Source organism: Aethalodelphis obliquidens, unplaced genomic scaffold, assembly GCF_003676395.1.
Source record: "Aethalodelphis obliquidens isolate GAN/ISIS:26980383/991018 unplaced genomic scaffold, ASM367639v1 scaffold64, whole genome shotgun sequence".
Lineage (NCBI taxonomy): Eukaryota > Metazoa > Chordata > Mammalia > Artiodactyla > Delphinidae > Aethalodelphis > Aethalodelphis obliquidens.
This window is the reverse complement of record NW_020838008.1, coordinates 9,222,610-9,247,124: the sequence shown is the minus strand read 5'-3', so window position 1 is coordinate 9,247,124 and position 24,515 is coordinate 9,222,610. Positions and strand designations below refer to the sequence as shown.

The 24,515-nt window shown below is 38.0% G+C and overlaps 1 protein-coding gene across 7 annotated transcripts in view; it reads right to left on the bottom strand.

Moving 5' to 3' along the window:
• ELAVL2 (ELAV like RNA binding protein 2) overlaps positions 1 to 24,515 on the bottom strand; it is a 132,056-nt gene that overhangs the window by 49,491 nt on the left and 58,050 nt on the right. For all 7 annotated transcript variants that reach the window (XM_027088925.1, XM_027088921.1, XM_027088922.1 and 4 more), the window contains exon 2: positions 22,809 to 23,052. In XM_027088925.1, the coding sequence (XP_026944726.1) occupies positions 22,809 to 23,037 (229 nt within the window). In that variant the 5' untranslated portion in view covers positions 23,038 to 23,052. The remainder of the gene's footprint in view (positions 1 to 22,808; positions 23,053 to 24,515) is intronic.

Genomic DNA, 24,515 nt, shown 5'->3' with positions numbered 1-24,515 from the left:
ACTGGAGCTATCCCCGTGGTGAAAGCAAAAGCCAGAAAACTGTTAGTTGGCCAGAAAGTCAGACCTTACCATTCAAAAAACGTTAGGATATTAACATACCCTGAGCTAGGGCAAAATCAACTCTCAGTTAAAGATCTGAGTCTGCTACAATAGTCTCACTTCGTTTCTTATAATTAACTCTATACAGATTTCCCCTGCCACACACACACAAAATGGGGCTTGTGCGGAATTCCTTGGCAGTCCAGTGGTTAAGACTCTCTGCACTTTCACTGCCGAGAGCGTAGGTTCAATCCCTGGCTGGGGAACTAAGATCCCGCAAGCCGCAGGGCACGGCCAAAAATACCCAAAAAAACAAAAAGGGGCTTGTGTTACCTGCTTTATTTTGTGCTTACTTAAAAAGTAGTAGAGTTGTTCAAATAAATATCATTTGAGATGAGGGCCAGGGAACTATACTCCTCAAAATATTACTGTGGTAAAGAGGGAAACCAGTTAACAACTGCAGTAGTAAAAAGGGCATCTGCTGTTGCTTGCACTACCAGCTGGTGTCAATCTACACACACAAGGAAATCCGTAAGCAGTCCATCAAAAAGCAGTACAGCTTCTTAATGTGCTTCTCTCTTTGTAAGAGATTTTTTAAATTTAGATATTGCAAGAAAAAAAATGTAAAGGCCCTAAACACTATAATTAGCCCAGTGCCCTTTCTGAGCTGTATAAGAGAGTTTTGCCAACCACTATGGTGTGGTGTTTTGTCCAGAAGAATGGGAAACATTAGTCAGACCATGCAAATCCCACCAGGTCCACATGATTTAAAAAAATTGTTACAGAGGGTAAGTTTTCTTCTTGAACACACAATGTTTTTTTTAAAAAAAGTCTCTCACTCGCCCCAAAGTTAAAGGTTCACCAGCCAAAACCTTCCAATAGGAAAAGCTCTGTAAGTCTGGGAGAGAAGTCTGTTCCCACTGCCCCATAAATGCTTTTTTCTAGCTTTCTGGAAGCAAACAGTACCACTACCTAATTATTGACTGCTATCAAGCATCTTATGAGCCTTGTATTACATAGAGCCAACATATTTAATTCTCACAACAAAGCTCTCTGTAACCCATTTTACAGTAAAAACATGGAGGTCCTGAGATATTAACTAACTTGCTCAAAAGGCACAGAGGTAGCTGGTAAGTGGTAGTGTAGTTTTCGAAACCGTAATTGACTTATCCAAACTCGGTCTTTTCAGCATACATTTCACTGCCTTTGGCCAAGCTTGGGAATTATTTTGAGGCAGAGTCCTGTGCATCCAAAGTACACAACTTTTCAACCAGGATATTCATAATCTCCAAATACACCTGCATTGTTTTTCTTGTTCTTTGTCATGTAACTGATTGACTGGAACTTCACCATTCTTTCTCAATCCATCAAGACACTATGTATTAAAAGAAAAAACCACGAAAAGGTTTATCGCCCCACAGGTACACAAACCACTTCAACCCTCAAAAACAAATCCATCACTACAAAACGCATAGATTAGAGATCTCCGCATTATAAAAATATTCATTTAAAACAGGACTTGCTTTACATACTCCCTTTTCCAGAAACTCAGAAAGCAATTCTTATGGCTAAAGCCAAACGTGTTTGCTACTGCCAAAATCGTCTCCCACACAAGACACTTCCCTCATCAGCAGATTGCATTGAAATGCTTTCACACGCATAGCATGGCTTTCTAGCTGTAGAAAAGCAGGTGGGATCAGTACCACATGGTCTCTGCCCTCTAAGATCTTAGCTCAAAAATTTAAAGCAAGACAATAACCAAGAGAGATGCAGGCACTTACTGAAGACAGAACACCTATATTTAATCACTGGCGTTTCAAGCTTAACCAGGATGAACTTGAAGAGAAAGCTTTAGTTGGTTCAAACAGAGGAGGTGAAATTTAAGGAGATTCTTGTCAGAGAAACTGTGGAAACAGGCATATGGAGAAGAGCTAATTGGTGGAGAAGTACAGAGGAGTTTGTTAGACCAAAGGCATACTGAACAACAAGTAGTCTGTGCAGAGGTAAGAAGCAGACCCTCCATCTTGAGAACTGGGGCACCCCATGTAAAGGCTTGTAGTGGTCATACTGTAGGATGAACCAAGCAGGAAGTGACGATGAAACACATGAGAGAAACCTACGGAGGTTAACTTTGGCGGATTGAACAATCACTAAGGAGACACAGATCTAGCATCAAGGAGACTCCTGGGGAAGAAGCCGTGACAACCCAGAACTGGGATCTGACCCCAAATCCCTCTCAATAAAGTCCCCAGAGATCTCTAAAAAGACAAAAATGAGAGGATGAAAACTCATCATATCTTTCACAAGTCCCTACAAATCGCCCCAATCCTAAATCGCAAACTCCTCATCTGGACAAATCCCAGCCCAAACCTTCTATTCCTAATTCTCCTATTCCACAAAAACTTTTGTTCACATTACAGTTCTCTGAGCCCCTGCCAAATATACTTGTATCTGAAAATGAGCCTGATTAACTCAATCCAAGTGGCCTTTTCCCCCAAAACTGAACTTTTGGAACAAGTACTCTTTTCCTTCAGAGGGCCTTCCAGATTAAGGGCCAGGATTGGAATTGAAAGCAACCCCTCAAACCCCAGGAGGGTCTGTATTTCCTTGGCGCGATAACGTCTCACCTTCACAAGAGTAACAAGACACAAGGAACCTTTAGAACCTTAGGTTAATACCCTGACATGACTACAGAACCACCCACCTAATGACCTCTCAAATATTCATTCACTATGAATCTAACAGGGTGTAGATAACCTCCAGCCAACAAAGAGCAGCACTCAAGATGGCGGCCCCAGGGAAGGCTTATGATTTCTGAGATCTCTTTTACAAAGCTATAAAAACATATGTACCTGAATGCTCCCCAACTCCCAGTTAAGCTGCTATTATGAGTGAAAGTGTTAATAACCACCCTAAGTGGGCGCAAAGTGTTAACAAACCTCACTTTGACATTTTGTGTAGCAATCACGAAGTTATACACGACTTCTGAATTCACACACATATCTAAGTCCTTTACATATAATATGGTAATACCAAGTCAAAAAATAAAGATGGGGAGGGAGGAAGGCCAGGTCATTTAAGGAGGAGACACTGGAGAGCACTGTTATCATCAAGAAAAGAAAGTTTCAAATAAAGTAAAAGCACATATTTCACCTTCTTATCTGCATCACTGATAAAGTATCCTCCATACAAGTGACAAGGCTTCCATCTGGGGACAACTCTCCACTTTAGTTCATTTTATTTTAAAAAGACAGACCAGAATGAAATTACTGATATTTTTAGCAACAACAAAGGAAGTAAAATTCCAGAGGAATCCATTGTCCCCAATCTACACAAAGATTTAGGTATAAATAACATACGATTTTCTTTCTCTCTGTACAGGACATTTTGTTTAGTCTATATTTAATAAAGAAAGGCAGTTACATTTCCAAGACGATGTGAGGAGCAGGGTTTTTTTTCCTCCCCCTCAATTTAAAATAGTCACACAAAAGCACTGATTTTTATACTTAGGAGAAATCCCCAAACAGACCAATTGTGTTTTGGCAGGTTAGGGTATAAATGCTGACTATAAAGGAAACCTATTTAAATACTGCAGATACAGCTTCAAGGACCTCAAAAAAAGCCCTCTCTGAAGCAGTAAAGAGGAAAGAATCCCAATGGAACGAAATCTATACAGGAAGCTGAGCAGGACACAGTAAAAGTGGTAAAGGCTGCAAGTCAGGTGGGAGCCATGGCTACCATTAAGTCAAAGAGGTGCCCTGACAAAAATAAATATCCACTTTGTTTCTTGCTAAGAGACAGCTATGTTACAGCAAACCACTCTGAGACCCCAGTGCAATTTCTCCCCCAATTAACAGATGGCATCTAAACAGAAATACAAAAGGGGCCAGCTCTTGCAACTGCCACATTCATATCACACAGAAGCATCTCTTCCACAATCACCTAGTTTAAAAGTTGAAAGAATTAGGTCCTGTAATCCTCTAAATTAAAAATTCACAAAAACACAAGGACAGAAAAGCAAATGCTTAAAAGATTTGGCCTAGACAATCATTCAGCACACAAAGGTGATGGAGCACTGTCCACATCAGCATCACAGCAAAAGCACCATCACATGGAACTAGAGAGGTGTGTCTTTTACCACTGACTAAAAGTATATTAAAAATGAAATATTCAAATTATATAGTCCACAACTTAGTATACCTGACCACTACTGCTAACTCCTGGATACATTAACCCTGTGAGACAGGAAAAACCTAAACACGAAAATAATCTTTTTAACTTATTACCATTTTATTGTCTCATATACCCACAAATCTACAAGCAGGGTGCAGGTAAAAAATTTTATTCAAGAAGAGCATCTCAACTAATTCAACTTAGGAACTTTTAAAATGTTTTCTTTCATCTGCTATTACTAAAGTTACTGGACTACTTGCTTATTCTCATATCTGAGGTTCACTCTTGGGGAAAGTGCTGTGTTTTCATGGCACCAGATTAGTATTAAGGACCCTCTGGATGTGGGAAAGCAACTTCTACAGACAGAGCTTCTAGGTTTTAGGGGCCATATTACATAATTCTACAAACACATTTCAAGATTAGGGCAAAGACAGGTAACAGAAGAGCGCTCATTCATACTAATTCATCTTTCTGCCACCAAGCGTCCCTTAAAGAAAAGGGGTCAAGGAGTTTATGGCCTCCTGCTAAGTCTAAGACCTAGATCCATTAAATGATACCTCATCAGTGACAAAATCTACCTTGCTCTTGTCAAGTAAGTTTCACAAATAATTTCAGACCTGTGCATTCGAATCAGTCACCTTAAAGAGCATCCTATTCAGGAGAATGCTATACAAAACACTAGGTATTTGACTACAAGTACATCACTCAAAGATTTCACTAAACACTAGTCTTTAGTTCATTCTAGTATGCAAAAACCTTTAGTGTCGAGGAGTTTTCCTATTTTGTTGCTGACAATTTCTTACTTGCTATTTTATAAAGCAACAGAACACTAAATAGTTATATATTACAAACTAATCTCCTTTCTTTGGGGAAAAACTTGAAAACCTCATGTATGCTGCCAGATCACTTACTAGTTAAGTCCTATTCCCAAATATAATATAATGCTTATTCTACTTCTCTTAATAAACACTAACATTATTAAGGTATTCCATATATACCTAAATTACCAATCTTACTTTCCCCAAGGAAGAATATTTCCTAGCAAGAAACCACACATATATATACTCTGAATTGCATTTCGTTAACCCAAAAGCCTTCTATACTTTATTTGGGTTCTTGATCCTCTGCTCTTCCCTAAAAAACATACACCTAAAACTAAAGGAAGTAAAACTTGTATTATGGTTTAAAAAGTTTTATCATCTTACAGTTGTGACTTGTGTATGTGTAAAAACCTCAGACATCTCTGAGATTTAGTTAAGATTCAGATAAAGATTGACTGGTTCTAAACAGCATTCTTTTGAAGCAAGGAAGAGGGGCAAATTATTTTTCATAAGCCTCCACAATATGAAAGATTACATTAAACATATAATTTAAAAATTCAATTAAGTATTCTATGCTACTTGGCCATCTTAATTATAGTCCTTCCACTCTTAAAACATGGGAATTAACCCATAATTTCTTCTCTTTCCTAGCAATTCAAGACTTCTGGTTGAATATCCAGAAAAAAAAACCCTAAAAGTTAACCACAGTGATAACTATATTAGTTACCAAATTTCGTCAAATAATTGTCCTTGGTCAAATTTCAAATCTTACCATAAGATATAATTACTTCCCAATCTTGACTGCTGCCTAAGCCTTTGATTCCATCATTCCTTACAAAGCTAAGGTGTTCCTTCATTTTAATTTTCTATCACTTTCATCTAGGATAAAAAAAAAAAGTGAAGCAAAATTTCTATGGAAATTCAAATCAAGTGACCAGGAGCTAAGTGAGATTTTTACAATCTCCACAGGATTTTGTTTTCTGAATGCAGAATCTACAGCCTAATTAAGGTGTTATTCAAAGATTTTCTGTATCATTTCCTAAAACCTGGTAATATGTTGGCCAGGCCATCCTTCTTCCCACCTCCATGCTGTGTTTTTACTTAAAGCTACTTGAACAGAAATCCCATTCTAATCCTCTAAAGCTTACATAAATATCTTAACAGGTTGCATGGTAAGAACATAAAATTGATCGTATTTCAAACAAAGTTAAGATTCTGCATCAATGATTAGAAATAAAAATACAAAAATAAAGCTAAAACTAGAATTTAATCTTTTCAAAGAGAACTGAAGACTGTTCAAAAAAATGGATACTGATGATGTATACCACTGACTCTATGGAACACAGAAATTTAATGCCTCTAAGCATACCTATATCCCCACATGGCTAGAAACCAAGGGGTTTTAATTAAATGATGACTAAGTAAGCAGAGGGAATAAACAAAGGTTAATCACAAGCAAACTTGTTTTTCTACAAGGTATATGCCTCTCATCAGCTGCTATAAACAGCAGGAGCCACCGAACATTACTGACCTCTGAAGATTAACCAGCTGAGTGACCACAGAGAATGCCATTACTACTGGTGATCTCACTCAAGGAGGAAAGTAGTGACCACAGAACATAATGAAATGGGGGAGAAGTCACAAGATGTTATTTAGGACAGAATATCAATTATCTTCATTGCACCTACGACTTTTGCATAATTATATCAGAACTTCGGTTTCCTCCACCAATGACAATGTGAATCAAATATGAGTCAACTCTTTGAAAGATAGAGCCAAGTGACTTTATAAAATACACATACGTATATACCTCGCAAAACAGAGACAGACATCTTTACCAATAGCTTTTGTTTTCCTCAAAGCTAAAAGTCTCAGGGCAAGTAAGCGGTCAGCTTGGGCAGTTCATCTATTATAGCTATGACAAATTTAACAGGTTCAAGGGAGGGAAAACTGTGACCCTACAGACACTGGGAAAATGGTCAGGATGTGAACCCTGGAGAGTTACTGGCAATAAAGAGTACCGTACAAAAAGGGGTAATTGTTTTGTTAGAAGTGAAAGATAGTCCTTAAACAACAACCCTCAGACTCCATCAGAGGTAAAAGCTGTTCCAAACAAACCAAAATAAAAATAAAAATCACAACACCTTTATCCCTACGAAGCAGTAATATGTCTGTGTATCTGATGACTCTAGACTGCAGCTTAACTTCTTCCACATCATAGGTGCTTTAGAGAATCTAGTTGAACATACATGGTATGTTAAAGAACTAAAAATTCAAGTTAGAATGATACAGGTGTGAAAGGTATCCAACTAACTGGAAATATGACCTGAGCCAAAAAAGGGCTCAATCTCCCATTTCAATTCAAATAACTTCCTAATGGAAAACTTTCTGGTCTAAACAAGATGTTATCTAGAAAGTGAGGCCTGGAACCTGCACCTTCTTTGACAGCCCTGTGTGGAAAGATGGTGAGTTCAAAACAGGGACTTCTAAGCAATTTCAAAAGTTACTTTCTTATGGATCAATGTGATGTCAACCAAAAAAAAAAAAAATCAGTAAGCTTACTTTTGGGTGTGTAGAAAAGTAAACTCTGACACACAGAGACAGAAATGTGAATTAAGCAAGAATTGTTTCACTAGAGTTCTATATTATAAGTAACATAAACTGACTCTAGCTAACTAGCAAAAGGGAATTTATTGGAAGAGGCACAGAAATTTTCAGAATCAATAGGGGTTAGGAACCAGGCTCCAGTGGGCTAAGTAGTAAAAAGAACAGCCATCATCTCAGATCTAAAACACACAGTCTGATGAGATGGGTCACCATCACCATCTCATCCTTCCATCACTTCCTTGAGGTCTTGGGAGAAAATACTTAACTGATTTTGCTTGGGTCCCATACTGACCCCTTGTCTATACTAAGGCAAGGACAGAGAGCACCTGTCTCTTGGCTTCTGGAACTATACTCCCACCAACTGTACAGCAGGAAAGAGAATACCTCAATATGGAATGGTCTTATGAAATCAGAGAGACAATCTTCTCTTGCATCCATGAAGGGTCTTACAAATTTCTCCATACAAACTGAAAAGAAATACCTCTCTTACTTCTGATCAAATAAAAGACTGCTTCAAAGATTGACCATAAAATGGAATAATCAACAAATCACTAGTGGACCAGACCATCCCCTGCATATAGAAAGCATTGCTTCTAACTCCTAGCTCAAAAACAAAAGAAAGTCACCAGTTTAGAACATTCTGCATCTCCCTCTGCAAACTATGGCCAGTTCCCTCCACCTCTACCACACCTTAAAAATAAGGTGCAAAAAATGTAAGATATTACATTATCAGAGTATGTTGTGACTCAGGATCTCTTTAACAGATAGTCACTACCCTAATCAAGTACCCAACACTGGCTGATATTCTCCAGCATGCCAAGATTCTTAGTTCGACAAAGGCTGCTAACCTGAGTCACTTTTACCACTAATACCGGTCAAGAACTTACAGCTCCAGAGGAACATCTTCCCTATCCCAATAAGAGGTCTTTGGTAGCTCGCCACAAAGAACGCAGTGCGGAGAAGTCTGCATGAAGCCTGAATTAAGACCTTAAACTATAAAAAGTATTAACTTTTTTTTATTATTTTATTATTTTATTAAAGCCTCCACCGGGGGAGCCTTTCTGCTAAGTCTCAACTCATGGAATTGCTCTTTAAGTTGTCAATAGCCAGCACTGAAAATAAATACAGTCACTAAGCGTGGAATGATGCTCCTGTAGACAGCAGGCATCTGGCAGATGCCAACAGAGAAGGCAGGAGGCGAAGATATGAGACCGAAAATTTTAAAGGAAGACTGCTCTACTCAGTAGCATAGAATCTGAAATAATGTAAAGGCAGAAACAGGCCACCACCTGCCTCTAAATTCAACCTACATCAGCATCTGTCTCCCAAAGTTGCTGCAGGAAGATGCTTAAGGCTTTCTTTACTACAGTAATTGTTCCTGTGGTCTAAAAAGGAATGTCCCTGGCTGGGTTTTTGGGGTTTTTTTGGTTTTTTGGTTGGTTGGTTAATTGTTTTTTTGGTGTTTTTTTTTTTTAGGGGAGGTGGGATGGGGTGGGGTGGGTAGAAGGAGTGCTGGGGAAGGAAGAAAAATAGAAGGAAAAGCTAAAACTATAGAAGAGAATTTCTATTTTTCCCTCTTTGGCTCCTTCTACTGAGCAACAGCTTTCTGCCAAGATTTCCTTCAGGTTCTCAGTGGAGGAAAGGATGAAGTGAGATAAAGAGAAAGAAGTCTGGAGCCATCGCCCTGTGTCCCAGGACACCCCTCAGGCGGTCATCCCTGGACGCTGTGACTCTCTGGGAGAAGAAGAAGTAGAAAAAAAGTGTGAAGGCAGAGAAAACTGCTGGAGGGCAAAGCTGCTTTAGTTCTTTTCTGAATCTACCGTGTGTGCCACTGCCTCTTCTTCCAGGTGGCCTGCCGTTATGCCATGGAGATTGCAGGCAACTTCCAAAAGAAGAAAACAAGCCTGAACCAGGCGGGACCACTGCAAAGGGGCGAGATGAAATCCCTGCAAGTAGTGAGCAATCTGATTAAATACTGCACAAATTCACTGTTTTACCTGGATATTCCTTTTATGGGAAACTGGCAAGAACTAAGTTTGAAAACAAAGAAATTATTTCAAAGGGAGGGGTTGATTCCTAAAGGCAAGTTGAAATGAAAGGAAATAAAATACACAGAAAAAGCCCATGGTCCAAAGAAAGAAATTTAGTATCTCCTGAAACTATTACTGTATATACAATATATATGTTATAAATATTATATATATTATTTTTAAAAGTATTTTAGAAGTAAATTATATATATATGTGTGTGTGTGTATATATATATATAAAAAAAATTTACTTTTAAAGTACTTTGGTAGGGCTTCCCTGGTGGCACAGTGGTTAAGAATCCGTCTGCCAATGCAGGGGACACGAGTTTGAGTACCGGTCCTGGAAGATCCCACATGCCGTGGAGCAACTGAGCCCATGTGCCACAACTACTGAGCCTGTGCTCTACAGCCCACAAGCCACAACTACTGAGCTGCAACCACTGAAGCCCATGCACCCTAGAGCCCGTGCTCCGCAACAAGAGAAGCCACCACAATGAGAAGGCCACGCACTGCAACGAAGAGTAGCTCCTGCTCGCCACAACTGGAGAGAGCCTGCACGCAGCAACGAAGACCCAACAGAGCCAAAAATAAGTAAATAAAATAAATAAATTTATAAAAAATAAATAAATAAAGTACTTTGGTATAACAAATACTGTACAATTTCACTTTTTACTTATATGAGGTACCCAGAATAGGCAAATTCACAGAGATAAAAAGTACAATGGTGGTTGCCAATGGCTTGGGGGAAACAGGGTGGGGAGTTACTGTTTAATGGGTACAGAGTTTCTGTTTGGCATGATGGACTGGTTCTACAAATAGTGGTGATAGCTGCACAACATTGTGAATATACTTAACGCCATGGACCTATACACTTAAAATGGTTAAAATGGTAAACTTCATGTTATATATATATTTTACCACAATTAATTTTTTTTTAGTTTTTCATGAATCAGTGTGATGTTATTTATGTGCCAGTAGCTTTAATTCTAGGAGTGGTCATCTAACACACTATCCTGAATGCACACACAGCCCAGGAATAATTAACTAGCAAAACACAAGTAAGGACCAACATCCAAAAATGACTAGTTAACAAGACTATCTACTATCCATATCTAAATCAACAACCATATCTCTGCTAATTAGTATAATGAATGTCAAAATGGGTTTTTGTTCCTTAAGCTACTTATTGTTAATTAGTGTAATGAGAGTTAGAAATGGGGTCTCATTGGTAAAATCAAAGGTATTCAAGATATGCAGATGTGCTAAAGTAGTTTACAAACACTACCCACCCCTGTATAAACAGGACACAAGAATCCAAGATGGCTTTAACTTGTACCCTTATGGATAGGACCCCTAAATATGAAATGGTCCTGGGTTTAGCTTTTGTTTAGAAGGATTTCCTTTTGCATATGCAAACAGAGGGCACAGATCCACACCTCTGGAATGCTGTCAGCCTCAAGTGAACATTTCACAGAAGGTGTGTTCGAAGCACCTATAAAAGAACAGAGAACTGGGATTTCATTAAGCTTGCAAAGTAACTATATCAGTCACTTAGGGCCAGGTTGCTAGATGTCTGTACATGTGGCAGAATTTGGTCTTGAGAAACAGCTAAGCCTCACTCCTCCCTCTTTGATGTTCACTTTCACCTACCCAAAATCACCTAAGAACTGTATACACTAAATTAAGTTCATTTGCAATATCTCACCACCACCACCCTCAAAAAAAGGCGGGAGGGACTCTAAAACTCTGCTGTCCAGCTCTAGAAACCAGGGAAGAATATTAGATGCCCTCCTTACATGATGGCTATGTCCACATAATGTTGTTTTCCATAAACACTTAGAGAACTAAAATTTCAAAAAAAATCAAGGAACCTAAGCTCAGAAGATTCCACATTCTGATTTTTAATAGCTCATTAGGTCTGTTTTTAATGTTCCCAAATATGGAATTGGGGAATATAATGCAGTGAACAACCTTATCATGCCTTTTTAGAAAGGCTTCCAATTTCCAGCACTTACAAAAGGAAATGTATTGATAAAAAAACACAGTAACAAATCAGTATTGACAATTCTGTATTTTAACCTGATTACAACATGAATGAAGGGAATTTACCCCTGAAATAAAGGTCCAGAAATAACAAGAATATAAGGGTCTAAAAACAACCCTGGTTAAATATCTTGAGGTTAAATGTTAGATTCCAAATCATTCTGCTTGAAAAGGTAATATGCTGTCTGCACCATACATGTCAGAATCCCTAAGCACTATGCTTAAGAAGAACTAACTTTGCAGTTATGTTCACAAGAGAAAAGTCACAGAATTCTAGGGCTAGATACGATTTCAGATCATTTAGGAAAGTGCCTTTATTTTATAGAAATCAATTGATCTGACACACCATAACCAGCCTATTTAGATACATTTTAAAGTGGACTAAAAGCAACTATAATTCATTTTAGTGGTATGAAAAAAGCTCTCAGAGACAAGTATCAGGGTTAGGAAGAAGGATTCAGAACACAGTATCTTGGAGGCCAGTGTTAATGACCCAGTGACTCCTTAAGACTGGATTTAAAGCTCAAAACATGAAGAAATAAAGTTGCTCCCTCAGGCTCCAGTGACCTTGAATACAATGAAATGATTCTGGCTTACCTGTTTACATGTAGATATGTCTCCTTTAAACCTTACTTTAAAGGGAGAATCTGACTTTCTCAGGATAAATCCCGAAGGTCAAACAGGTTGTGAAGAGTCAAGGGCATCACCACATCTACTCTACAAGGTAACATAACCGGATCTATTGCCTCAAATGAAAAAAATGCAAATTCTAGTTGAGTTGGAGTGGGGATTGGGGATGGATACAAGTCTTGTGAGCCATATACACTCCCCCTTCAAAATCAAAGCATTATGTAGAAAACAGAGTTCCAACAAAAAGTACAATGATGAGAAAAGAACTCATTAAGAGCTAAAAATAAACTCTAATTCACAATATGCATAAGGATTTAACAAAAAAAGGAAAACAAGATGTAAAATTGCATCTGCTAAGTTAACCATGCCCTCATGGAAATCGCCACCCCCCCTTACACAAACTAGAATCTGTAAAATCTGTGATGACTGAATAAAGCAATGCTTTAAATGCTTTCAATGAATATTTCAACAGAAAGAAAACAAAGGGACAGCAATTTTTTTTCTAAGTCCTCTGATCTGCTAACACTACAGGAATACTGGGCTTCTTAATATCCACACACACACATCTCTATTTCTCTACTTGAAAACCTTACTTTATGAAATTAGAATATTTAGTACTGGTATTTACAATTTATATTAAAGGGGTATTAATCTTAAGGAAGAAGCTGTCAGTAACAGTGAAAACAAGCCTCAGTTAGTTTTCATCTATCTGATACCTCATGGCTCTATTTAACAACTTGCGGACCTTCCAGATCAATAACACTCCACTGGGGAAGCTTGGCTTAGAGTGCGTCCATATTTTAAGTCAAGCTAATTCATTCTGAATAACATTCACACAATACCACACAGAGCAATAACTCCATACTCCAGTGCTCTAGTTCAGAGAAGCTGGTGTAATATCATTAATCATCTTTCTGGGCTCACAAGTCCTGCCTTGTATTTCCTAGTCCCACTTTGTCCCACTCCTAGAAAATCAATTTTGTTCGTCAAATCACCTAGAAAGCAAAGAACAGGAAATTAGCTTTGCAAACTTCCCACATCATGAGAAAATCTAAGAATTCTAAAACAACAGATTTATTTGGAGATTTTTTTCAAAAATCAGTTTACCCAAAGAAAAAAACATCTACAACTGTCTTCTAACCAAATGAATATTAACTGGTAAGAAGGGACTGGGGACACAGAGAGTACCCCAACATGCTAGGCACTTTATGGAAGAAATTCAAGTTGGGAGTCAAATAGCTCATATAAAGTAAGTGGCTAGGCTGGGATTTAAACTTAAGTGTAATGCGTTCTTTCTAGGCTAAAACTTCTAAAAGTAGTGCTCATGAGCCCACCTCCCTAGCAGGGGAGTTGAAGACAGCAGGCATTTTGTTTCAATGTTAATCCCAAGAACTTGATGCCAAGCTAAGCTAATAACATAATAACAACCCTAGTGTACATAGGGGTTTGGTAAATACTATTACCACCCCTGCATTCAAAGTCCATTTCACATGGAAAGATGGGAAGAAACGCTTATCAACACAGTTTAAACTGAGTATTGCTTTCTTCTTCTTCTTCTTCTTCTTCTTCTTCTTCTTCTTAAATGGTCAGACAGTCTCCTGGGCCGCAAGAGGTACAGATGGTTGTCTCCCCTCCTCCCACTCAGCCCCACCCAGAGGCTCTAGGCTTCAGGGAACCCTGTGCAACTTTTGCTCTTTGGATTCCAAAGAAATGAACTTCTTCAGCACAGGCACAGCACGCTAGAAGTGGATGACAGTCTGATCTGAAAGACAGGAAAGCCCTCCTGGTTCTTCTGGTTGAACACACTTACCCTGTGCTCTGGCTCAGGGTAGGGCTGGGCCAGCCAAGGAAGGCTATGTCTAAGACCCTCTGGGATGGGCAGGGGTCCTCCAACAGGGAGGACAGCAGGTCTTAGACCGTGGCCTCTGCCATCACCCCTCAATTACCTACGGTGATGTATGATGTAAGAGACTACTGAGTAGTTAGATCACAAGAAATATAGTTTTAAATGAGGCTCCATTTCTTCACAATACTTGGAAGAGCTGCCAATGCTGCTTTACAGCTTGAAGTCTCTCAAAAAATGTATGACAGATACCATAACCAACAAAAGGGATATCCAATGGTGTCAAAAACTGACATTCTGATACTTTAAGAAGCAAAACCAGATACATTAAGAAGTAAAACATGCTAGGGAATTCCCTGGCAGTCCAGTGATTAGGACTTGATGCTTTCTCTGCCACGGCCCGGGTTCAATCACTGAGTCAGGGAACTAAGATCCCGCAAGCTGCGTGGCACGGCCAAAAAATAAGTAATTAATTAAATGTTAAAAAAAGAAGTAAATCATGCTAAATGAGTCACTGCATAGGCCTGACAGATCAAAAGACACTCACAAGTAAAATGACAGAAAATATTTTTTAAAGTTAGTGTTTTTAGCTGGAAAGGACACTCTGATGGTTTCCCCAGCTCTCAAAATTCAGTAGCAGCAGTGGACTTGAAAGTCAAGTAACTTAGAACAAGCTCAAAAGAAGGTGGCAAATTCTGAAGCACAGCTTTAGTTTCAACGATCAACTATTCTGTTCAAGTAATACTTAAAAGGAAATGTTCCAATAGGTGCAAAAGAAAAACACTTTGCTCTACTCATAATTTAGAAAGTTAAGAAAGCAAAGGCTGGTGCTAAGGTAGTGTAACAGATAAGGCAGTAAAATAGAGTAAAATCCACCAAAAGAAAAGCAGATTGATAAATCAATTGCGTACCTGAGAAACAGAATTTTAGCATTCTATAGATTTTAAAAAGAAGAAGGATTCCTGGATCAGAATTTGTTCTTTACGTTCTTCCATTTAGTTCATCTTTTTCTCATCTACATTTTTCCATCATTATGATGACAGCCACTAAGTAATAAATTGAAAATGGTTTCTATTCTATACCACCTGATGTATAGATATATGTATGTATGTATACTTTTTCTGATGTAAAAGTAAACAAAAACTAGAAGAAACACTGTGGAAAGGTCTGGAATAGCAAAGAGCACATACGCATTCATATCTTGCTAAATTTCAAGGGGTGAATCCTTACAAAAGAACTTCAACTGTATTCTGTTTTCTATGAATTTGCATACATTAACAAAGTTTATGTTTTGTATCAAACTAATAACGCAGTAAGGCCAAGGGCACTAAAACACTATGTTCCTAATGTATTGGCAAAACGTCCCAGTGACAACAAGGGCCAAGAAAGCACAGAGTCAAAACTCCTAAACTTCATTTAACCAACAGGTTCAACCTCATTTTCACAGTAAATAGTCTTCAAAAGCTGCTGGAGAACTGTGCAACCTGCTCTTCAGAGTTACAATACTTTTCTTCATTTCCTTCTAGTGGAATAAAACAAATTAATACAAAGATCACCATCAAGAAATCAGAGAAACAAAAATCCAGATGATTTACAAATTAATCAGGAACGGTTCTCTTTCAAACTTTTCCATATCCTCACAATAGATGTTTTTCTTCTCAGAAACTAGTCATTTAAGGTTTCATTACCACAGGCTATCAGAAGAAGAAACTCTTCTAAGTCTGCTGAGAGTTAAACTTATTTCATGGTGAAGAGAGTCAGAATATGCCTTGCCACCAGTTATATGCCAGTTATAAGCATAAGGAATATTTTGAGTTAAAGGCAATTAAGAATCAACAGATGCAGGAAGAGTACTTTTCTCTGCCCTACTCTTTTCTGCCTAAAAGCAGGTTATAAATTTCCCTTATGAAGGTGTTCCCCTCTCCTATACCAGGAAGAGGAGAGCAACTCTTACCACTGGGGATGGAGAGTCAGCACCAAGATGAATCTGCATAGATAAACCCTGCTAAAATAGCTCTCATCTTCCATTAGTTCCCCCTATATATTTTCTTGGTCACTCCCCTACAATTTACCCACCCTCAGAACCCAAACCCCCTTTGCTTTGTTAAAATGGTATATAAGCCTCAGAGTCTAACAACTTCTTTGCTTCACTTTTTTTCTGTGAACTCCAATGCATGTGAAATATTACTAAAAACTGTGTTGCCTCTTCTCCTGTTAATCCCTTTTTCCCCCAGTTTCACTGAGATACAATGGACATATAACATTGTATAACCTATCTTTTGTTAGGTTCAATAATTGGGGGCTTGCAAATTAAACTAAGAGGTTGGAGGAAAGTTTTTCCTCCCTGACGATGATTTTTTAAAAAAAAAGAAAAAAAAAACGTACTTGGTTTCTTAAATCTTATAAATTTCTAATTTCATCATCCTGAAATCCTTCATCTAAATTAATCAAGACTGACACTTTGAAAATTGTTCTATAAGACACCCAAGTTAGGTCTGAGTGGAGAAAAATAAACCTGAAAGAATAAATTTTAAAGTTTTTCCCTGAAACTTTATAAAAACCAGTAACATCAAGTAGTAACATCAAATTTTTGAAATGACTGATTAGTCATGATGTTTGGAAAAAACAAGAGTACATGGAAAAATAATGTGGTTTAAAGATATATTGATAAATAGACAAATAGTTTCTTCAATACCACAAAAAAGTAAATTTCATCACATATTATATAAATTTCATTTTATACAAATTTAGCCACTAATATTTAAAGACAGCCATATTCAAATGTATATTCCACAGTTAATACACTAGGCATCACGGCATTTACCCTGTGCTGCCAAGTTATCTTGTTTTATGAATACCTGGGCATACACCCAGCCTTTCTGCCAAATTTCTAATTAAATAGCACCCAGAGTCAGCAAAATGAGGTATTTATTAAGCTACCACCACCCACCTACCCACCCACCCAACTGCCCAGATCTTTTCAAGTACCTGTCTGCAAGAATCAGAATTCTTAATCTCTTGATACTATGGATACCTACAACTAACAGCTGACCTTCAGACTGTAACTGATGCACACAACCACATTTTCAAATTAGTGTTCATCACAGCCTTGGGCTCACTGTGATTGACTGACTTCATCACAGTAAATAAATGCTATTAAATTTGAAGGTATGCATTAGACTTATAAAATACCACTTATCTGTTTCAATCCTGAGGAGCTAAGAGTATATTTGTTAAAAAGAGGAGGGGAAAATATCGTGTCATCAAAATGAAGTTTGAAAATCACATTATCCTCATAAAATAAACCAGCATTAAAACTAACTTTGAAGTTCTCAGGAAGCAACAGGGACATAAGTTAAGAACCCTCACATTTTATATGAGATTTTTAGCCCATGGGCCCTCAGGAAGATTTTTACCCCATCCAAGGCACTGCCTGTCCACAGATAATCTACATCTGCAAAGCCCCTCCCCTCCTCTGGGCCCCTGTAATTTGTATTTTTATATGTTTGTTTTGGCCTTTGTTTTTCCATTTTGTCTGAAAGCTTCTAATTGGCAGCTTATGGGGTCAGCATAGGGCGCACCTCAAGCAATTCCTAGGCTAAGAATGAAGCTATCACATCAAAACTAAAAAGAGCAACACTCATTACCTGAGGTCTTCAACTATAATTCTCTTATCTCCTCTTTTTGAAGGAAAACTAACAGCTACAGAACAAGCTATCCTGGAGTCCTGAAAACTAATTACACACTTACAGACACACATGTGCATACGCACATACCTACATACGCGCATACGCACATACCTACATACGCACACACTCTTTTAAGGACAGGTCAGGCATTTAGTAAAGACACAGCCCGGTGACTTTTACATTCAACGTTTCTAGTCCTGACCCCCAGGAGATCAAAAGCTGGGGAGGGAACAGCATCTGAAACTTAGTTTGCCATACAATTAGGCACTGCAGTTACACCCACCTGTCCCACCCACCTCCAGCCAGAATTCAGATAAACCTGGAAATCCCTGGTTCTATCTCCCTGCAAAATATTCAGGAAAAGAAGTCAATAACTCCCAGGTAATTGGCACATTCCAGGCCCTACCTACAGAGACTGATTCCATAGGTAGATCTGGGCAGGGCCCAGGAACTTGCATTTCTGACAGTCATCCCAAGCGATTCCAATGCAGGTACTCTACTGACCATAAAGACTATGATTCCCCAAACTGCTCACTTGCCCATCAAATCACCTAGGGAGCTTTCCTGACAACAGATTCCCAGGGCCTCTGAAATCTTTATTATTTTTTTTTTTTAAGAAGATGTTGGGGATAGGAGTTTATTAATTTATTTATGTTTTTATTTTTGCTGTGTTGGGTCTTCGTTTCTGTGCTAGGGCTTTCTCTAGTTGTGGCAAGTGGGGGCCACTCTTCATTGCGGTGTGTGGGCCTCTCACTATCGTGGCCTCTCTCGTTGCGGAGCACAGGCTCCAGATGCGCAGGCTCAGTAGTTGTGGCTCACGGGCCCAGTTGCTCTGCGGCATGTGGGATCCTCCCAGACCAGGGCTCGAACCCGTGTCCCCTGCATTAGCAGGCAGATTCTCAACCACTGCGCCACCAGGGAAGCCCTGAAATCTTTATTATTTAAAACTCCCTCAGGTAAGGATGTGCAGCCAGACTTGGGAACCACAGGGCTAGACTATCTGAATTGACAACCATAGATTTAAAGTTTCTAGAGAAGCATGGATGCTCTCATTAGTTTTATGTATCCCTCACTCCTTGACCCTCAAAAATCTTCCACGCTCCTCCTGTGGGAGACTCACCACTCACCAGAAGATGCCCCTTCGTGACCCCTGTACAAGTTATACGTCTCACTAGAAATTCATCAGCTGGTCCTGTGCTTAGCTTTTAAAGAGTGAGTTCTGGCCCTCCAACAAAGGCAAGGAGGAAACATGCTAGGGAAGAATGAGAAAACCAGAATTAGGGTCCCCGCTCTGCCATTTAATAGATGTGTAGTCTTGGACTCAACATGTCAACAAAGCTGGGCCTCTCCTCACCTGTCAGCGAGGGAGTTGGCTAAGGTCACCTCAAGGGTTTTTCTGACTCTCAACGCTCTATTATTCATTCCCTGCTTCATAAAATCCATTTCACTCCTGCAGCATCACCAGGTGTCAAGGACTCTGAAGTGCATTTGAGAACTCAAAGGGACAGACCGACATCAGCTAAGCTGTACGAACAGCATTAGCTTCTCATAATTAATGCCTATAGATAGGAAACAGGGTGAAGCATAAAGCTGGCATAAGCCCAAAGCAAGCCTGATGAACAACATAATAAATAGAATTTCGACTAGAGAGAAGATAATTGTATTTGAAACTGAACACATTTCTTAATGTATTGCCCTAATCCTCATTCTACCAAAATAGTGACATTAATTTGCTAACAATGACACAATCTAAAAATGATATACTCTCTTTTAGGACTTAGGAAAGAGGTACATACTTTCCTAACTGGGTATTTTGTGCCTGAAACACAGTTTCTTAGTTTTAGCACCATGTAAGTAAGGAAAGACTTAAGAAAAGTGAAAAGGAGGGATTTAAATTTTCTTCCCACAGAGTGATCCCAGTCTTCTTACAACCCAATCAATTAATGCTCCCGCTCCTACAAAATCAGATACCAGGAACTGCCCTGGTAGCTCCCCAGGAGGTAGAATAAGTTGGATAATTAGAGAGGGACTGAGAAACTCTGCCCTGACCCTAAAAACATATACTGAAAAACTGCTCAAGATGACTAATGCTAAATGCCACAGGGCAGGGTCCAAATCCCCACAGATTCTTTCAAAACCTTTTTACAGATATGTTAATAGTAGCTTCTTCAGAAGACATGCCCACTTTGCCAGGTGCAACAATTCAAAACCCAGTTTTAGAAATCTACGTACTAGACTATTTTGTTCAATACAAGTACTTACTAAGAAACTCAGAATAACAAAAAAAAAAAAAACTAAGGTAATTTTATGTTTGAAGCTAAACAATTCAGACCCGTCTAAATACTGATTTAACACATACCAAGAATAAGACATTAGTGGGCCAAATCAAAACAGGGTTACTAGAAGAGGTCCTTAGTATTCCGATGTGCCTACTCAACTTTTTAATTTATAGTTCATTATCATGGATGTTCATTTTATGAAACATGCTCATATTTTATTGACGTGAACAAGTTTTATGGAAGAATTACAGATTTTCTGATAACCAGTTAATAAATGACTTCCAAAGCAACACGTTCGATGGAAATCTAGTGTCAAGGAGGTATTTCCACACACCCCCCGCCATGAGTTCTGTGATTAAATAAGACTGGGGAACTGTAAATCAAACTGGTTTCTTTACTGCAGGATTTTAATATAGTTTTTATTATGTTAATGATCTGCAATATGGTTCTTAAAAACTACAGAGTACAGATTTTTCTCAAACTTGTCTGCCAGTGCAACAGTTATTTTGAGGAATATTTATGACTAAATCATGGAACTACGCTTAGAAAAAACATCTTTTGACCTTGGTGCTCACTGTTCATTTTCTTGGGTACTCAGCTTATGAGAGATTTTAAACAGACATTTCACTATGGTGGAAACCTCCATTATCCAGCTCTCCCTGAAAAGGCAATGGGGTGAGAGAGTGAAAGAAATGGACAACAAATGTTAACACACTTTGCCAGTATCTAAGTATCTAACCAGGTACTCTTTCAGATTACCCATGCGCTGTGGTTCTATTACTACCATCCTCCACGTAAAGCCAGAGAAGCAAAGGGTCTGAAGATACAGAAGTCAAATTTATCCAATTTTGCCACATAATAGTTCTAGTAAAAGGTTTACAGAAGAGTAAGATAATTCAAGACTGACCAGAGGTAAGAGATGAAAATCTGTGCAATGTTTCCTGTGGAAAATGCCTAATACAAAGGATGTATGATTGGTTTACTGTTTTCATCTACCATAACAAAAAATGTGACCTTTATGCCTAGTTCAAGCAACATTTTTTTAAATAATAAGAATAACTACTAAGCAATCAAACCAGAAACCTCATCATTTATGTCAAAACCTTCAAACCATTTATCACATTTATGTCGAAGAGACTGCAAAATTCACATATAAAAGGATGCTGTTTTGCTAAAAACATAAAATAAAATTCAGTACCAGGACAGACACATGTAATAAAAAGCCTTTGTTCTCTACTTTTCCCAACTTTTCAAAAACTGTTTCTTTAATAAATTTCACGTATAAATTTTACATATGCTGCTCACACTGATTTTGGAAAAAGAAATGGAAAAATCTCATCCATTCAAATATCAATATTCAAAAACAAAAAAGAAACCTTCCTGATAATCATGGTGAACGTCTAAGTAACATAATTAGTTACAATATAATTATGTATGGATTGATGACAACCAGGTTTTACTTAGTTTTTACTTGGTTTACTTGATTTTAATGAATAAATTCTCTCTGTGAACCTCAATCTGTATCTCAAGTAAATACGACTATGAGGCCAAGCCCAGGTGACAGCTCTAAGTCACCCTGGAGACAATAAGCCCTGCTGTCTTGATAAAAGAACAGCTAAAGGTACCGTCTCAGAAAAAGTCAGAATTGGCCTCAGAAATTAGCTAGGCGCCCCTTCCTCTGCCTTCTACCTCATTTTACCAAGGGAAACCTGAAGCTCAAGCCAAGGGTTGACGTGACCAACATCATACGACCAGTCAAAGTTCAGACTCCTCGTCCAACTCCTCAAACTGCCTTTAAGTATCCTTTCCTCATTTCAAATATTTAGCTTAATATTTTGGTTATAAGCCATTTAATACACACCATCACTCAAATTTAACAGTAACATGAAAAAGCTAGAGTCTGTCTACACTTCATTCGTTTTCAGTGTTTAAAAACAACTCCCGCAGGAAGCATTAACCCTTCTCTGCCAAGAACACTCTCCTTAATTAGGTTTTGCCTTATTCTAAAAATTTAGTCAAATCTTACAAAACACTAAGGAGATTTTCCACTACCCAATATTCAAAATATACCATCATTAAAGGCTAAATACTCATCTTTTAATTCTTATCTTTATAAGAGGAGCACTCATACACCACTTTTTCCAGAAGCTAAGATCTTACCAAACTCAAATTGTATCAGTACAAATATTTACGTACTGACAATGTCAATATTACCATTTACTTGGCCATACAAATGGAGGACTATAGAGACTTAAGAAAAAGGACATTTTAAGAGGTTTTTTCCTCTCCTAAAACAATTCTCCTTGTATTTCATTGTTGAAATGCTAAATCATGTAAGCTCAAAGATCTCAAAACTAAAGGTTAACATGATACTTGCTGCTCCAGACACACACACACCTTTAAAGCATTTTTCAAAGATGTTATTGTATAGTTCAGATTATAAAAAAGTCTACTTATTATATTATTTGATGCTTTAAAAGGAAAACTTAAAACTCTCTAAAACTAAGTTTCATACTGTTGATGTAACCAGAAACAGAGAGAAAATCTAGATGTGTAAAACTCGAGCACTGAATCATTTACAAGCAGTAAACTTATTTTCCCATACCTTAAAACACAATCCTTTACACGTGAGGAACCTTACATAAAACTGCATACCTGTTATCTTGTCCCTTACAAGCTTACAGGACTCTATCTCACCGATGCTCCCAAAAAGACTCTTTAGTTCCTCCTGTGTCATGTTCTGAGGAAGATAGTTGACTATTAAGTTGGTCTTGCTGTCCTCTGTGTTCCCGGAGTCCACTGGTGACGAGCAGTTGTTGTTTATGGTGGTCGGACCGTTGGCTGTGTTATTGCAAGTTGGCCCATTAGACAGTTGTGTTTCCATGGCAGCAATTACCTGCTAAAAACAGAAGATAAGAAATGTCAGAATTCATATTTCACAAACTATTAGAGATTCCATCGAAGAATTTAAACACTTGTCACTAAACACAAGTCGTTCAGCTGAAATTACAACAAAGCTTCAAAAAGTGCGACACCTATGCAATTCTTACTTCACATTAAGCTATTCGATTTAAGATCACAATTGTACTTTTCACATACATATTCCATACATGCACATAAGCACAATTTAAATCTTTAACATTCTCTAGAACCGCATTCTGGGTCAACTCACATACCCTTACTCACCTGCTATGTGTCCACAGACTTGAGGAAATTTAGTACCAAAGAGCATAGAATTAAACCCTGACTAAAAATACCAGAAAATAAAAGTGCTTAACATGCTGCCAAAAACAAGCCCCCAAAAATGGTCTACCTAACTTTGCAGAGATATTCAGTTAGCCTAAAAGTTCAAATATTCTAAAACTGACACATCCATTAACTTAAAATCAAGAAGCAAGAGTACTTTAAAAAAATATAAATTTGTCAACATGTACTGTTTTGGTTACATATTGAAAATGTTTTTAATTGACAATATCTTATACCTCTATCGTTGGTAAGAAATAAGAAAATAGCAAATGTTATATGTTAGGGCGTCAAAAGGGTTTGTAGGATAACTTGGGGAATAATAAACTGAGTACTTAGTGTACCTTGTAGAATCTAACAAGCCATTCTTGTCAACCTTGGCAGCTAAAGATCACCAACAAGGTAGCTGACCTACAGCGTCAAAATAAAATCCCCAAACAATTCAAAATGGTATTTTGCCTTGACTCTGACTTTAAAGGAAAAATAAAAATAAAAAAATCCCTATCCAGTCCACCAAACAACAATGTAAATATATCAACTTTTGCAAACAGACGAGCCCAAGGAATTTTCATTTGAGCATGTAAGCCTGTTGAAAATGCAAGTGATAAGGTATCTATAAACTCCAGATACAGAATAAATAGCAGAGTTGGGGGAAATGGCCTCAAACTGTTCAGGCTACTCTAAAAATCACTTAGTAAGCAAATTTGGATCTAGTTTCCTAAAAACCAATCCTATGCTCTTTGAGCAACAGAGCTACAAACCACAGCCCCAAATTCTCTAAAACCATCCTCCAATAGCTATCTACTTTGGACAGCCAAGCTTGTAGGGGAATCCAAAAAAATCAAAGCATCACTGAAAGGATTATCCTTCATACTTCATCCATCTCTCAGCTCCACAAAGAAGTACTTCTCAAAATTGACAATTTTGAATAGATGGGATGCTAGTTTTAGGGAAGTTTTAACATATAAAAGGCAAAGAATTTGAGGTAAAATAAAAAAAGCAAAGTAGAGGCAAAGACTTACAAGAAAAGAGAAAAAAAGTCTTTTAAAAAGCATATTGCCTAAGAAAAATAAAAGGGCACAACCGTGGATAAGCAATAGGAAGAAATCTCTACTGCCA